Source organism: Microtus pennsylvanicus, chromosome 5 (assembly GCF_037038515.1).
Source record: "Microtus pennsylvanicus isolate mMicPen1 chromosome 5, mMicPen1.hap1, whole genome shotgun sequence".
Lineage (NCBI taxonomy): Eukaryota > Metazoa > Chordata > Mammalia > Rodentia > Cricetidae > Microtus > Microtus pennsylvanicus.
Genome location: NC_134583.1, coordinates 90,665,757 through 90,682,198, shown reverse-complemented (window position 1 = coordinate 90,682,198; position 16,442 = coordinate 90,665,757). Strand labels below are relative to the sequence as shown.

The 16,442-nt window shown below is 47.6% G+C and overlaps 1 protein-coding gene across 1 annotated transcript in view; it reads right to left on the bottom strand.

Moving 5' to 3' along the window:
• Nucleotides 1-1,177: 1,177 nt before the first annotated feature.
• Plaat5 (phospholipase A and acyltransferase 5) overlaps nt 1,178-16,442 on the bottom strand; it is a 27,889-nt gene continuing 12,624 nt past the window's right edge. Inside the window, exons 4-7 of the mRNA XM_075973388.1 lie at nt 9,859-9,967; nt 5,830-6,092; nt 4,606-4,806; nt 1,178-2,276 (exon numbers count right to left, since the gene is read on the bottom strand). Coding sequence (XP_075829503.1) covers nt 4,714-4,806; nt 5,830-6,092; nt 9,859-9,967 — 465 coding nt within the window. The 3' untranslated portion in view covers nt 1,178-2,276; nt 4,606-4,713. The remainder of the gene's footprint in view (nt 2,277-4,605; nt 4,807-5,829; nt 6,093-9,858; nt 9,968-16,442) is intronic.

The following is a 16,442-nucleotide window of genomic DNA, read 5'->3' as shown; positions in this document are numbered from 1 at the left end:
CATGTGCCCCTAGCTAGACCCATGGTGATTGGGTCTGAGACTAAGGAGAGGGCTCAGTGGGGAAGAGTGCTTGCCATCCTAGCATGAGGATCTGAGATCAAATCCCCAGCACCCATAAAAAAGTAGGGTGTGGGCTCAAGCACCTACAATCCCATCACTGGATACTAACGGTGGAGACAGGCGACTTTCTGAGGCCAGCTGGCTGCCAGCCCAGCTCCAGGTTCAGCAAGACTCTTAAGACAAAGTGATAAAGTAGGACACTCAAAGTCTTCCTCTGGCCTCCATACACACACACACACACACACACATGCATGGCTGACATGTTCTTCACTACCATTCTCCCACATCTCCCCATGACTATATAGCTCTGCGACATCCTGAAGTCAGGCTATCAACAGGTAAAACATTCAGATTGCAGCATCTGCTGACTCATGCGTCACTGATACTGCTCCTCCCTAACCACGAGTGCGTATCCCACGTCTGTGACTTGTCACGGGACATGCCAGGTGAGCCAGCCCCTCCACTGGGCCCACCTCACCTCACCTCCCTAACCACGAGTGCGGATCCCACGTCTGTGATTTGTCACGGGACATGCCAGGTGAACCAGCCCCTCCACTGGGCCCACCTCACCTCACCTCCCTAACCACGAGTGCGGATCCCACATCTGTGACTTGTCACGGGACATGCCAGGTGAACCAGCCCCTCCACTGGGCCCACCTCACCTCACCTCCCTAACCACGAGTGCGTATCCCACATCTGTGACTTGTCACGGGACATGCCAGGTGAACCAGACCCTCCACTGGGCCCACCTCACCTCCCTAACCACGAGTGCGTATCCCACGTCTGTGACTTGTCACGGGACATGCCAGGTGAACCAGCCCCTCCACTGGGCCCACCTCACCTCCCTAACCACGAGTGCGTATCCCACGTCTGTGATTTGTCACGGGACATGCCAAGTGAACCAGCCCCTCCACTGGGCCCACCTCACCTTCCAATGTTGGATCTTAGAAACATTCCCATTCAGGTCACTTTCCCTCAGGCCTCCCCTTCTCTCTCCCCCTTCCCTTGCCCTCCTACCACCAACAGGGGACACATTCCCACTCAGAGTGGCAACATGACAGGTCTCGTCAAAGCAGGGATTTCAATTTCTAGTCTACAATGCAAAAACTGCTACAAGTTTTTTTGTTTCTTACAAAAAGCTTTAATAAAGTCTCACCTCCCCGTCTTGAAGGTGTGAGGTGTGAATCCCAGAGCTCATGGCCTTACAGTCAGCTTGGAAGTAGAAGGGACCGCTGTCCAGAAAGTGATCTATGGCCCCTTGTGTCTTCATCCTCCCGACTCAGAATGTCAGTGGTCTGGCCACCCGGGTACCCTGAACCACTGCTTATAGGCTGACAAATTCAAAAGTAGCTAGCACGTGGAATTTGGCACACTCTCAAAATGTGTTCTTTTTAATAGATGAGGGAACATAATTGATGATGTGCTTTGCCCGTGGAGTTCACACCAGAGAGCCAGAGCAGTGAGCAAGAGGTGGGCAAGTTCACTTATTAGAGTCACTAAACACTTTATGGTAGGAGAGCTGTTTTTAAATTGGCGAAATCCCTGTTTGCTTATCAGACATCAATGTGGTCCGAGAGTTCAGCATTGTTAAGGAGTCCACTAAAACGTGACCGTGTTTAAAGCTAAAGGCGGTGTGCTTGCAGAGGCCAGGTGCTTAGCTTCTGTTTTGAAGGAAGTCCCAACACAGATACTACCATGAGTAAGAGACTAAAAGGAGAACTACTGGGAGCCCAGCTGATCTTCCGGGTGTTAGGGAAGCGTGGGGACTGGCTTCTTGCTGGTCATGATGCGCAGAAGGAAGGGCTTGCCTGCCTACAAGTGTCCACGGTGGCCATGTACAGTACACAGGCTGATGGGAAAGAAACAAGCCCGGGCTCCTCAGGTATCAAGTTTGGGTTTCTGAGAAAGGGATGGAGGACAAACACCAAAGTGTTCCATTGTGTCTGTTCCCTTCCGACAGGAGAAAGGCCCCTGAGCAAGCAGCCAGAAAGCTCTCTGGAACGCACTGAGGGCTCTGTCTTGCGGATGCATGCTGTCCAAGTCCTCCATATTTACAGGCACTTCCAGAGCCATGGGAGAAACCATCTCCAGCTTTTCTGGGTGACTTCAGCTCTCCACAGAGTAAAATCCACAGGAACAATTTCAGATCTTCCATCAAAATCACTATTTCATTCACACAGTGGAGATCAGTGGACTTACATGTTTCGAATATTCATCTGAAATCAGTCAGAACGGAAATTTCAATTTTTCTGGCAATTATTAATTATAAGTTTTTAATAGTATCATTGGTTATGCTTTAAACTGAAGATTTTTAAATTGTGAGGAATGGTCAGGGTCAACTGACAACTTGACAAAATCTAGAATCACCTAGAGATGGGTCTCTGAGCATGGCTGGAAGGGATGCTCTTCACTGAGTTCAGGACGATCCACCCTGAATGAGGCCAGCACCATTCTACAGGCTAGCTCTGGACTGTACAAATGAAGGGGGACTGAGCAGCAGCCATGCACCCATTCACTGTTCTTCTATTCTGACTGCAGACATAACGTGCCCGGCTCCCTCAAGTTCCTCACAGGTGCCTCCTTGCCCTGGGACTGTCAAATAATTAAGTTCACAATCGCTTTTGTTGAGTTGTTCTTGTCTGAGTATTTTAGCAAAGCAACAAGAACAGACTCTAAGACAGAAATCGGTACCAAGAGTGGGCTCCCTGCTATGATAAACCCCGCCATGTGGTTCTTCCCATCTTTTGAAGTGTTTTACAGCTAGAATGTGGGAGTTGGGATTTGGGGTTAGAAAATCCTTAGAGGCTGGAAGCAGAGCTTAATGATCAGTTCTGATGGGATCATAGAAAAGGAGAATGCTGAGAAAAAAAAATGCCCAGCTCCAGCAAAAGTTGGGAGCATGGAGATGGGGTGGGAGAAGGTGGAGAGAGAAAGGAGAAAGGGAGGATTGGGGAGAGCTTGGGGGAGTGGGATGGTTGAGATGGAGGAAGGCGGATATGGGAGCCGAGAAGAAGATATCTTAATTAAGGGAGCCATTTTAGGGTTGGCAAGAGACTTGGCTCTAGAGGGGTTCCCAGGTGTCCATGGGGATGTCCCCAGCTAGGTCCTTGGGCAGTAGAGGAGAGGGTTCCTGAACTGACCTTGTCCCATAGCCACATTGATGAATATCTTGAATATCACCATTGAAACTTCGTCTGGCGGTGGATGGAGATAAAGACAGAGACCCACATCAGAGCACTGGACTGAGTCCCAAGGTCCAGTTGAAGAGCAGAAGGAGGGAGAAGATGAGCAAGGAAGTCAGGGCCGCAAGAGGTTGGTCCACCCACTGAGACTGTGTGACTGATCTAATGGGAGCTCACCAAGGCTGGCTGGACTGGGACTGAAAAAGCATGGGATCAAACCGGTCTCTCTGAAAGTGACTAACAATGGGGGCTGACTGAGAAGCCAATGATAATGGCACTGGGATTTGATTCTACTGCATACACTGGCTTTTTGGGATCCTAGTCTATTTGGATGCTCACCTTCCTAGGCCTGGATGAAGGAGGGAGCGCCTTGGACTTTCCACAGTGCAGGGTACCCTGCCCTCTCTTAGGACTGGAGGGGGAGAAGGGAGGGTGGGTGGGGGAGTGGAAGGGAAATGGGAGGAGGGGAGGAGGTGGAAATTTTGAATGGTATTATTTATAATAAATAAATAAATAAAATAAATGCCGGCTCCAAGGACTCTGTTAGGAACTGAGCTGGGGACAATTTGTGTCATATTTGGGACAAGGATCTGGCTTCATCCTGCCCACATCCTGAGAACCTTAGTGAAGATGAACTGAAACATTATGGACTAGTTTGTTTGACAGAAGGCATGTTCAGACAGGAGAGTGTCCAGGATGGTGCTGAGAAGGTAGCTGAGGTTGTTAAAAAGATGATATATAATATATAATTAATTCTTTTAATTTTTAAGCATGTGAATGAATTTGTCTGTGTGTGGGTATGTGCTGGTGCACACAGAGGCCAGAGGACAATGTTAGAGTTAGAAGGTGTTGTGAGCCATCACCATGGTGCTGGGAACCAAACTGAGGACCTCTACAGGAGCAGCAAGTGCACTTAACCACTGAGCCACCTCTCCAGTCAGATTAAGGCACAGTTGGCTCTAACTAGTGGGCAATAGCTTTCCTTGGTGTCCCCTTCCCTCCCCCAAACGGCACAATGGCTCTGACACTTATTCCAGGACTGGGATAAGCAGAAGATGGTAGAGACATCTGAGGACACTAGAAAGAACCCCTGGGGAGGGGTCTTCATTTCTGAAAATGTTCGAAAGGAGTTTCCAGAATGTTTCTGATGATTTCCCACTGCCACAGAATGAACTTGGCCTTAGAAACAAGGGCATAAGATTAAACAAATGCATGAAATAGCCCCAACAGTGCCTGGCACATAACAAGATTCACAACCCGTTATCAGTTCCTCCCCTGCTGAGCATGTGAGGGTCTACACCAGCTGTAGTGGACAGATGTCGGAGGGGGTTACTGAGCCAACTCCAGTCTCCCAGACACTCACAGTCTTCTTAAACAGGGCCACTGAGCGAGGAAGGCGAACGGGAAGAAAGGCACACGTTTGCTCTGCCGCTGTCAGTGGCTCTTCCTGCGCTCGGAATCCGCAGCAGCTTCAAGCAGTTATAGACTTGGGTCTTATGCTATCCACCACGGCAGAGATGACAGCACCTGCAGCCTTCGCTCCCTCCACCAGGGCATGCTCCACCTGAAAAGCACAGTGGTTCATGGGACAGTGGGTACCAATCTCAGGCTGGCCCCCACTTCTGCTCCTACCCCTGCCATCTCCTTCAGGACCCAGCTGTCCTAGAGTCTTTTCCTCTAGGAGGGGACCACCTATACTATCCTGCATCTCCAACATCCCTAAAGTTTCCAGAGACAGCAAAGGAGGCATCCGAAGACAGGCACCCAAGGCAAGGCAGGCTCCCTTTCCCCTGGCCATGGACCCTCTGGCCTTTTTCTTCCCCAGGAGCCCTTTGACATAGGATCGGCCTCCAGAGGAGTGCATGATGCAAGGGTCTCTTCATAGGAGAGGCTGAAGCCACTGAGGCCCTCATTCAAAAAAGGGACTCTGAAAGCCAGGGAGGGAAACTCACCTGGGCACAACTGCATGTGAATCGGTATTCACACTTAGCTCAATCCTGTGGCTCCTGGGCACACAGGTCTTCAGAGGACCTCTTAGTGTGCCCTGTATTTGCAGGCAACTGCTCATGGGATGGGAGATCCTTCATACTACAGCCCGCCAAGCTTCTAGCACAAAGTCTCACAAGAACAGAGCCCAGGCAAGTCGAGGATACAGAGTGGAGAGGAGGAGGCAGGAAAACAAAGTAGACAGAGAGAAGGGAGCATGCTCTAAGAGGCAAATAACAGGAAGATTTGACTCCACTCTGTGCAGGGAAGATAAAAATCACAGGCAAGGCAAAAACCAGAAAATGGTGTCCCACCTTTAACCCTTGGGTTTTTTTAATTATTTTACATATCTAAAAGGAGCTGCACATTCCCTCTGCTCATATAGTAAAGGTCAACTATTAGTGAGAGCAGCTTAAATTGTTACAGATATTTGGGCTTCCGGGCTCTTTCACATGTGTTGTATGTTATCACTGGCCTGTCTGAGCTAGGCAGGTAATAAGACAAGAGCTGGAAGATGGCACCCCTATGCCTAGCACCAAAGGTGGACCAACAAAGCCCAACAAAGCACAGCGAGGAGCCACTGGGGGCACTCGGAACGCACCTGTTGGCTCCTGGGCACACCGTATCTAAGGTCGTTAACAAAGTGCTCACAGTTCCCCTCAATCAGGCTATACTGCACTATCTTGTTGATCATGTTTTTTGTGCGCTGGATGATCTTGTCCACGGGGAGGGGCAGGTATGTCCCATCCAGCTTGTTGTTGATCTTCCAAGAGCAGCCATGCAGCACGTCCTCCAGTCGGCTATACTTCACCACAGCACGGTTGCTGAAGATAGAAGTGATGCTGCCCACCTCAAACTCCTCACCTGGGGAGCAAGGACAAAAGGAAAGCCCCGAGGAGTAAGGGGACAGGATACGCAAGACCTTTCGTAAGCCACTTCCCATGAAGTTCTTAATCAAACCACCAATTTAAAGCATGGCAGAGGAGAAGAAATTGGATTAAATGTACCATAGAGGACCAAATTTCCTGAGAGATGCCTTTCTTGGGGATGACTGGAGGGGATGCACATGTAGGTGGGAGGGTGTGCTGGTGTGGATGCCTGTGTGGAGGCCAGAAGTCAGGGTCAGTTATCTTTCTTAATCACTCTCCAGCTCTCCAAGAGCTCACCTGTTGGCTAGACAGGCTGGCCAATGAGCTCTGGGAATCACCTGTCTCTGCCATACACATATTTTTCATGAGTGCTGGGGATCTGTACTCAGAAACTCAGAAACTGAGGCAGGCCCCACCCAAGAAATCGTCTGTCCTGAGTTACACGCTCTGTTCACTCTCGTTAGTAACTCTGAAAATGCTTTATCACACAGCCCTGGACTAGACTGCACTGGCCTAGCCTTTCTTAGAAGCTGAGTCTTGTTTCCCAAGCAGATGTCAGTAATCTCCACCCTCTGTGTCACCCCTGGGTAAGGCTCTGTCATGTGCATGATAACAGTGGTTCCATAACATGCCTTCCTCTGCAAGGGAATAGTGAAGTCACGTATGTGGATCTCTGGCGCCTGCTCTACCACCATCCACTCAGAGCCAGTGGCATTTGTTACCACCAAGGAGGGACTCAGGAGCTTCGGGGGAAAAAAAAACATTTAAAGCTGCTACATTCTCTCACACTCAGTGCTTAGAAGACAGAAACTCCAAGAGGGTCAGGAACCTGTGATGTGGGAGTGTCATATATCAATCTGTTGATTTCATTGGCTAAGCAATAAAGGAACTGCCTCGGCCCATTTCATTGGTTAGAAGATAGGTGGGAGGAGTAGACAGAACAGAATGCCAGGAGGAAGAGGAAGTGAGGTCAGACTCCGCAGCTCTCCTCTCCAGAGCAGACGCAGGAGAGACGCCATGCTACCTGCTCCAGGGAAGACGCACGCTATGAAGCTCCGACCCAGGATGGACTTAGGCTAGAATCTTCCCGGTAAGCGCACCTAGGGGCGCTACACAGATGATTAGAAATGGGCTAAATTAATATGTGAGAATTAGCCTAGAAGAGGCTAGATAGAAATGGGCCAGAGCAGTGTTTAAAAGAATACAGTGTCCGTGTAATTATTTGGGGCATAAGCTAGCCGAGCCAGGCGGCTGGGGTTTTGGGGACGCAGCCCCGCTGCCGCTCATTTTACTACAAACCTGTCTGAGGCCACATGGGAAGACACCTACAAGAGATGATTTTCAGTATTCTCATCAAAAAGAAATGATAGGGCTGGGGGCTGCTTAGTGGATAGAGCATTTGCCCACAAGCATGAAGAAAAAGTTCATATCCTCAGAACACATGGGAAAGCCTGGCAAGAATGGAGGCCATCTGTAACCCCAATCCTTGGGAGGGAGAAATGAAGAATCCAAAATTGGTAAGCTGTAAGGTCCAGATAGAGAGTGATCAAGAAAGACACCTGATATCAAGGTGTCTATTGGCATGGTGTGCTGTAGGGTAATCCTTCTTATGCTGTGAATACGTGTTACTCTCATTGGTTAATAATAAAGCTGTTTGGCCTATAGCAAGGCAGGATAAAGTTATGTGGACAAACTGAGGACTGGGATGAGGAGGGCAGAGTTGAGAGAGATGCCAGTGAGCTGCCCAAGAAGCAAGATGTTAGAGTAATGTGGGTTCCCCTCTGTATGCTGTGATTATGTTTTATTGTCATTGATTAATAAAGGAGTAGCTTTTGGCCAATGGCTTAATGGAGTAAAGCCAAGCAGAAAATCCAAACAGAGATGTAGAGAGAGAGTAGGCGGAGTCAACAAGATGCCATGTAGCCACCTCAGGAGACAGACGGAACATTACCGTTAGGCCACAACTACATGGCAATACACTAATTAATAGAAATGGGTTAATTTAAGATATAAGAGTTATCTAGAAATATACATAAGCTATTGGCCAAGCAGTGTTGCAATTAATACAGTTTCTGTGTAATTATTTTAGGCCTGGACAGCCAGGAAACAAACAAGCAACCTCTGCCTACACTAGAGGACAGGTAAAGCCATGAGCCACATGGAAATATATAGATTAATAGAAATGGGTTAATTTAAATATAAGAGCTAGTTTGTAATAAGATTGAGCTATTGGTCAACCATTTTGTAATTAATATAAGCTTCTATGTGTTTATTTGGGATCGGACAATCAGGACAAAAGAAAAACTCTACCTATATTTACAATGATGACATTTCAGGCCTCCACATGTGAGTGCAAGAAAACATGCATACACACAGAGACCATTATATGCACTTACACATGCAAAGAAAAAAACATTAGATGAGATGGATATGCTAACCACCTGTGTGTGGTCATTGCACATCGCAAAGCACTCTGAATCATACTGTATCTCACAAACATCTACCATTATTATATCAATTAAGGACAGGACATTTTAAAAGGCTATTTCTCCACAGGAGCCACCTGGATGGTTGCACACAATACATGTGTCTCTAAGATTTCCAAGAGCAAAAACAATAAAATAATTTAAAAAATTAAAAAGTCCCTTATTCTATTCCTATGTGTCCCAAGAAAATCTACTGATTTCACACAAATTATTAACAGCCCTATTTTGCCCCTGCAGTGGCCACAGAGGAAGGAGCGTTATGGGACCACTGTCGGCATGAACAGGCACAGAGATGACAGAATCTACCTTAGAGAAGGAGCCAGTGGGGGAGGGAGCCACTGCTAACCATCTCTTTAGCTATACAAGCAGAGTGTCTGGACACAGGCTGCAGGAAAAGGTGGAGATGGCTTTTTTTATACCATGCTTTAGTGTTTTTACTTATCCTTTGAAGATTTCATACAATGTATTTTGATCATCTTCTTTCTCCTCCCTCGGCTCCTCCCAGATCCTTCCCCTCGCCTCTTTGATTAGGCTCCTAGACAGAGAATGGAGACAGGAAGTGGATGGGGTTGAAAAGAGAAGAGGAAAGGGACCCTGCTCTGCAGGAAGGTCCTGCCAAGGTCAGGGTTGGCGCCCAAGGGAAAGCTCACAGGAATCAAAGCTGAAGATCAAAGACCTTGGCAGTGCCCTCCTGTGATTCCATTCTGAGCCAGCAAGAGCAAGACAGCCACTGTGAACAATAGTTCCAGACCACGTTCAATTGTAAGTTATTTCACATTCCTCTGCAATCTCCCCCTGTTTTCACCATCTGGTCCCTCACCAAATCTCCACGTCACTTTAATGAGCCCCACGCCCAGTCAAAACCATAGGACATGAAATAAGGACCAGGTGAACATTTAGGTAAGGCAGCCTAGAGCACACTGGAACAGCAGGAAGACAAAGGCAGGAAGGTGACAAAAGATGACAAGGAAGCGGGAAGCGGCAGTTAGGAAAAGTAGGAAACAAGCAACATGTGAGCTTCTGCCCTCCGCGGTGTCTTTAGAAACATGAGGAAGGATGCTAAATGATTGACATCAGAAACAGAGGTTGAAGGGACTTTAGGGACACTCTACACCCCTGTCATTCTTTACGCTGGACACGTGTGCTTACTAATAAATAAATGTCCAGGAATGTTTGGTGCTAAAAGGCAACAACTGAGCACCACAGTGATTGACTAGCCTTCTGTTGGTTTTGCTAACGTCCATAGCAGTATCTCAATAGTGTGTCCACTCTTACTTGGGGGAGCCAGGTGGACCACACAATCATCTTCTACGTAGATGGCCCAATGTTCATAGCCAATTCGAAAAATCTCAATGAGGTCTCCGGGTCTGGGTCTTGGTTTGTCCTATGATAGGAAGAAAGAGAGAGATAAACTGAACGTATCCAAGGAACTCCAGAGTCACAGCTCAGCCTGTATGTAGGTCACCTCACTGTGGCCCATCGCTTGACAGAAATCCAACTTGAACCCTCTTCACCAGAAGACCAAGATGTCCCCTTCCCTGACATGATACCAGGTTGTCTGAGTTGGTGATCAGTGTGTGGACTCTCAGCTCTGAATGCACCAACGCATTCCCTGCAGTCCCTGTGGCACTTGCTGTAACTCCTAACTCTTCTCCTTGGGTGCAAGCATATTAGGCTTTCAAAGTAGTGGGTGCTGGAGAATCACTGCAAGAGGAAGGAGCCTTGTGCAGCGTTAGGGGTGGACAGGCAGGATGCTGGTCACTACTGGGGTGTGTAAAGTTCTGCCTTGGCTCAGAGTCCTCAGCACCATCCACCTTGCAGTCCTGGCCTGGGCCAGAGCTCTCTGCAGCATGCCTGATGTCATGACCAGTGTCTAAATGCCTGCCACCCTTACTGACAGTCTGACTCCCTCTGCAAGTCCCCTAGGTGACTCACTAGCAGAATCACCAGGGAACCTGTTATCAGATGACTTCAATCACATGGTGTGGGATTCCCCTCTGTATACTATGAATACCATTGGTTAATAAAGAAACTGGCTTTGCCTGATAGGGTAGAACAGAGCTAGGTGGGGAAAACTAAACTGAATGCTGAGGAAGGCAGAGTCAGAGGAGAAGTTATGGAGCTGTTGCCAGAGACAGACATGCTGAAACCTTGTCAGTAGGCCACGAGCCTCGTGGTAAAGTATAAAATAATAAAGTATAAAATAAATTAATAGGTAAGACTTAGCCAATAAGAAGCTAGAGCTAATGGGCCAAGCAGTGATTTAATTAGTACAGTTTCTGTGTGGTTATTTCGGGGCTGAGCGGCCGGGAACAAACAAGCAGCCTTAATACAACAATCACAACTCTCCAACAAAGTCTGAACCTCTCCCAAAAGTGTGTCCTTCCCTGAGGACGTTCCCTCAGTCCTGAGAGGCCCTATAGTCCTCACACTTCACAGACAAAACTTTCATCAGTTTCATAATACTTAAAACTCCTCCAGTTCAACCTACAGTGTGGCTCTTGCCTGCTGATGCACTGTCTCTCAAAGAGGCCCAGAGGAGAAAGAATGCTCACCTGACAAGGTCTGTGTGTGCTTCTGTGTGTATTTGTGTGTGAATGTGTATATGTGTGAGTGTGTCTGGGTGTCTATATGTGTGTGAGTGGGTGTGAGGGTGAATACATGTGAGCTGTGAGTGTGCAACTAGAGGGGGTGGAGTGGTGGGTGTGTGTGTGTGTGTGTGTGTGTGTGTGTGTGTGTGTGTGTGTGTGAACTGTGAGTGTGCAACTATAGGGGGTGGAGTGGTGTATGTGTGTGTGTGTGAATTGTGAGTGTGCAACTATAGGGGGTGGAGTGGTGTATGTGTGTGTGTGTGAATTGTGAGTGTGCAACTATAGGGGGTGGAGTGGTGTATGTGTGTGTGTGTGAATTGTGAGTGTATGTATGAGCATGTGAAATCATTGGAGGCCAACTGGGATTGGGAGTGTGCAACTATAGGGGGTGGAGTGGTGTGTGTGTGTGCAAATTGTAAGTGTATGTATGAGCATGTGAGGCCAACTGGGATTGGGGGTGTGTATAAATGTGGGTGCGTGTGTGCATGCGCGCTTCAGGAAGAGAATGAACATATCCATGAAGCATAAGTACAACATTACAAATATAAGGAGCAGTGGTGGCGCACGCCTTTCATCCCAGCATTCAGAAAGCAGAGGCAGGCGGATCTCTGTGAGTCTGGGGCCAGCCTGGTCTAGGTCTAGAGCTAGTTCTAGGACATCCAAGGCAATGCAAAGAAACCCTGTATCAAAAATAAAAAAAAAACATGAGGAGCATCCAGGTTATTAAAAATTATTTATTAGAGGCCAGTGAGGTGGCTCATCGAGTTAAGGCACTTGTCCCCAAGTCACATGACCCGAGCTCAATCCCCAGAACACATATAGTGAAAGGAGAGAACAAACTCCCACACGTTTGTCCTCTGATCTTCACATAAGCACTGTGGCATACAGACACACACACACGTGCACATGAACATATACACACGCATACACATGAACACACACCAAATAAACTTGTATTAAAAATAATACAAGTTGGGTGTGGTGGCACATGTCTATAATCCCAGCATTCAGGAGGCAAAGGCAGGTGGAACCCTGTGAGTTCAAGGCCAGCCTGGTGTATGGAGTTCAGTTGTTCTCAACCTGTGGGTCGTGACCCTTTGGGGGTCAAACGATCCTTTCACAGGGGTTGCCTAAGACCCTCTGCATATCAGATATTTACATTGCAATTCATAACCATAGCAAAATTAAAGTTATGGAATACCAACAGAAATAATTTTATGGTTGGGGTCACTACAACATGAGGATCTATATTAAGGTTTGAAGCATTAGGAAAGTTGAGAAGTACTGGCATAGTGAATTCCAGGATAGCTGGGGTTACATAGAGAGACCATCTCAGAATATCAAAAAAATTAATAATAGAAGTAAAAATATGCATTGGTCACTTAATCCATGCCAACTATTGCTGTGCTGGGCATTAAGGATGCAGATCAGTCTGGAACAGTTCATTACAGTGGAGGCAGAGAAATATTAAGGATGTTCATTGGTGTGTCTGGGGAAATGTGCAAAGGAAAGTGAAGGGCAATTGGGCAGATGAGTGAATACGAGTGTGTGTGCACGCGCGTGTGTATATACATGTGTGCGTGCGTATATGCACACATGTGTGCAGCATATGTGTGCCTGCTGACATTACACAAATACCTGCGGTTCCATGTATACATAACACATGTACCCCAATGTGTGCCCAGTAAGCTTCCCCAGTAATTGATTTCCTGCAACCACCAAAATTCCTTTATCCTTTCTATTCCAGTAACAAGCTCTTAAACATAAGATTTCTTTTAAAGAAACAATCTTTTTTATTTTACATATCAATCCCAGTTTCCTCTCTCTCCCCTCCTCCTGCTCCCTCCACCTTCTTCCTACCCTACTCCCATCCATTCCTCAGAGAGGGTAAGGCCTCCCACGGCAACAAAGTCACTTGAGGAAGGACCAAGGCCCTCCTCTCTGTATCTAGGCTGAGCAAGGTATCCCTCCATAGGGAATGGGCTCTAAAAAGCCAGTTTGAACACTAGGGATAAATGTTGGTTCCACGACCAGAGGCCCCACAAACTTCCCAAGTCACACAACTGTCACAAAACATTCAGAGGGCCTAATTCAGTCCCAAGCAGGCTCCCCAGCCTTCAGTCCAGAGTCAGTGAGCTCGGGACATCTGTTTCTGTGGGCTTCCCCATCATGATCTTGACACCTTTGCTCATAATATCGCTCCTCGATCTCTGTGACTGAACTCGAGGAGCTTGGCCCGGTGCTTAGCTGTGGATCTCTGCATCTGCTTCCATGAGTTACTGGATGAAGGTTCTATGATGACAGGTAACCAGCCTACAGTCCACAACCCCAGAGAAGCCAGGAAACAGGGACCCTAAGAGATACATATATGGATCCCCCTAGAAAGGAGAAATAGACAAGATCCCCTGAGTAAACTGGGAACGTGGGGGGAAGGGGGAACAGAAGGAAGAAGGGGAGGGAGGAGAGGAGAGAACATGAGGGATCAGGAAGGTCGAGTTGGGGGAAGGACAGAGAGGAGGAGCAAGGAAAGAGATATCTTGATAGAGGGAGCCATTATGGGGTTAGCAAGAAACTTGGCACCCGGGAAATCCCCAGGAATCCATCAGGATGAGCGCAGCTAAGAATCTAAGCAATAGTGGAGAGGGTGCCTGAACTGCCCTTCCCTGTAAGCAGATTGATGGCTACTTCAACACAAGATTTCTAACCTAAGCTCTTTTTCCTGGATGGCATCCCTATCCCCTAAGTGTATCAGGGAGTGGTCCTAGGAGAGGGGCTTGCTCACTGCTGCCCAGATAGGAAGTCAGAGTCAAGAGAGGTGTGAACTCCTGGATGTTCCTAGTCAGAGTCAAGAGAGGTGTGAGCTCCCAGATGTTCCTAGTCAGAGTCAAGAGGGGTGTGAGCTACCAGATGTTCCTGTCCACCTTGCATTACAGAGCTCCTGTTGTAGGAGGCTGCCTGTTTGTTCCCAGCTGCTCAGCCCCGAAATATTCCCGAGAGAATGTTGAGCACCGAAGACACTCCACTTGGAATCTGTTTTCCTCTTGGCACAATTGGCCTTTGGGCAGGGAACTGCCCATGCATCAATCACTGACAAAGTACATGGTGTCCGGACTGGACAAGCAGGACAAAAGAAAAGGACTGCCAAACCTTGCCAAGACAGGGCAAGACGGTTCTGGAAATTTTTCTGCCTCTGAAAATGGTCTGTCAGTTACACTAGGCCCTAGCCAAAGTTGGTTGCTTCAACATTGCAAACAAGACTTTGGGTGATTGCTCAGGTAGCCAGTTGTCTCTGTCATCTATTGCTTACTTTGGAAGCTGCTTGATTGCACTTCCCACCTACTCAAGTAATATTATCTCCCTTCTCAGGCCTTCAATGGGGTTGAAGATTAAATAGTCCTAGTTACATTCCTCTTATGATTTAGCCAATCCATTTCCAATACAAGACTTAGACTCTTTAGAATAGAATGTTTATTAAACGTTTAGCATATGTTCCTTGCTTAATATTGTTTATGTTGGCTGTAACCCTAATTTTATACTTGATATCTGTTCCTAATGTATATAGTTTTGTATTGGGTTTGGAACTCTCTTATTTAGACAAAAGGGAAAGGTGATGGGAAATCTCTGTCAGCCAATGAACTTTAAGGGGTGGGACCAAGTTAGGGTGTGGCTTTCTGGGACCTGAAGAAAAGCACCTGGCGACCCAGGGTTCATTCTCTGTGTCTCTCTCTGTGGTTCCCACGCTACATAGCTGAGATTGGACTTCTCATTCCTGTTTCGTGAGTTCACCCCATATAATAAAGGAAAATATTATTGGTCTATCTTGCAGCTAGCCTGGTATTTATCAACCCACGATAATTCAACATGCTCCTTATCACAAATATATAAGTTTCTCAACCACTGCTTTACCAGAACAAGAATTCAGACAGAGGAGCTGGAAAGATGCTCAGCCATCTGCTCTAGCAGAGGACCTGGATTTGGTTCCCAGCACCCACATCAGGTGACTCCCAACTGCAACCCCAATTCCAGGGTATCTGACACTTCGTACATCTATTCTCATTTGTCCCTTTTGCCCAGTCCTCTCCTGCCCCCAGGCTGGGTCTCTTCCTTCCACTAAGTCAGTCCCAACTTCTGCTTTTTCATACATGTATTTATTGTCCTCGTCTCCTCTTAAGCTCTCTTACACGTGCGCGTGCATGCACACACAAACACACTCACACAGAGTTTTAAATCTAGGTTTTGCACATGAAATGTGGTACAGGATTCATCTTTCTAAGTCTGGCTTGTTTCACTTCACACGATGATTTTTAGTGACATCCATTTTCCCTTTTCTGGATTCTGATTCTCCTCCTCACCTAGGGCTATAGGCTGTTACTGATTGTCTAGTGACCCACACAGACCATTTCTGTATCTACTTAAGACTTCTCCCCAGCATCTTGTTTCTGTTAGGCCTGACTTCTGAGCTCAGCATCACCCAATGGTCCACCCATGGCTGTGGCCACACCTTAAGCCAGAAAAGCTTTGTCTTCTGGATGTGTCTCCGCATGACTTGGAGAATTCACTCAAAGTTACAGAAGTGCTTAAGTCTATGTCAGCCTCTGCCCTCTGTATTCACGAGCCCTACTGTTTACTCAGCAGGGTCCTGGGTCCCCCCGAATGCATGGCCAGCCTTTCACACACCTTCCAGGGCAGCTGAGATGTGGCCTTCTCAAGGTCCTCTTCAGCTATCCCTCACAGTACAGTTCTGGTTGGTTAGTTTGGCTACTGCTTACCCCAGTCAGTACTGTAACCCTGGGCCGTGCTTCTGTGCCACTGAAATAACCATTGCCTTCGGCAGCACCACTGGCAACAGAATCGCCCACATTGTGCTCCCTCTGCTGCCACGGTCAGCAGACCCTCTAGTGACCCCAGCCAGCCAGGGCACTCTGAAGCACAACAGACTTCACTGTCCTTTCAGAGGGTCCGAGATCCAGAGTCCATCCTGAATTTTCATATTCCTCCGTGTGAGAGCTGGAGAGTTGGCTCAGCAATTAAGAGCACTCAGTGCTCTTTCAAAGATCCAGGTTCAGTTCCCAGCATCCACATGGTGGCCCACAACTGTCTATAACTCCAGCTCCCTCTTCTGGCATCCCTGGGCATGAAGCACTTACAAGGGCATAAACACACATGCAGACAATCGTATACATAAAAATGACATCTTTTATTAAACATACTTTGTTCACAGGGCTGGAGAGATGCTCAGCAGTAAGAGCACTTGTGCTTGCGGAGAAC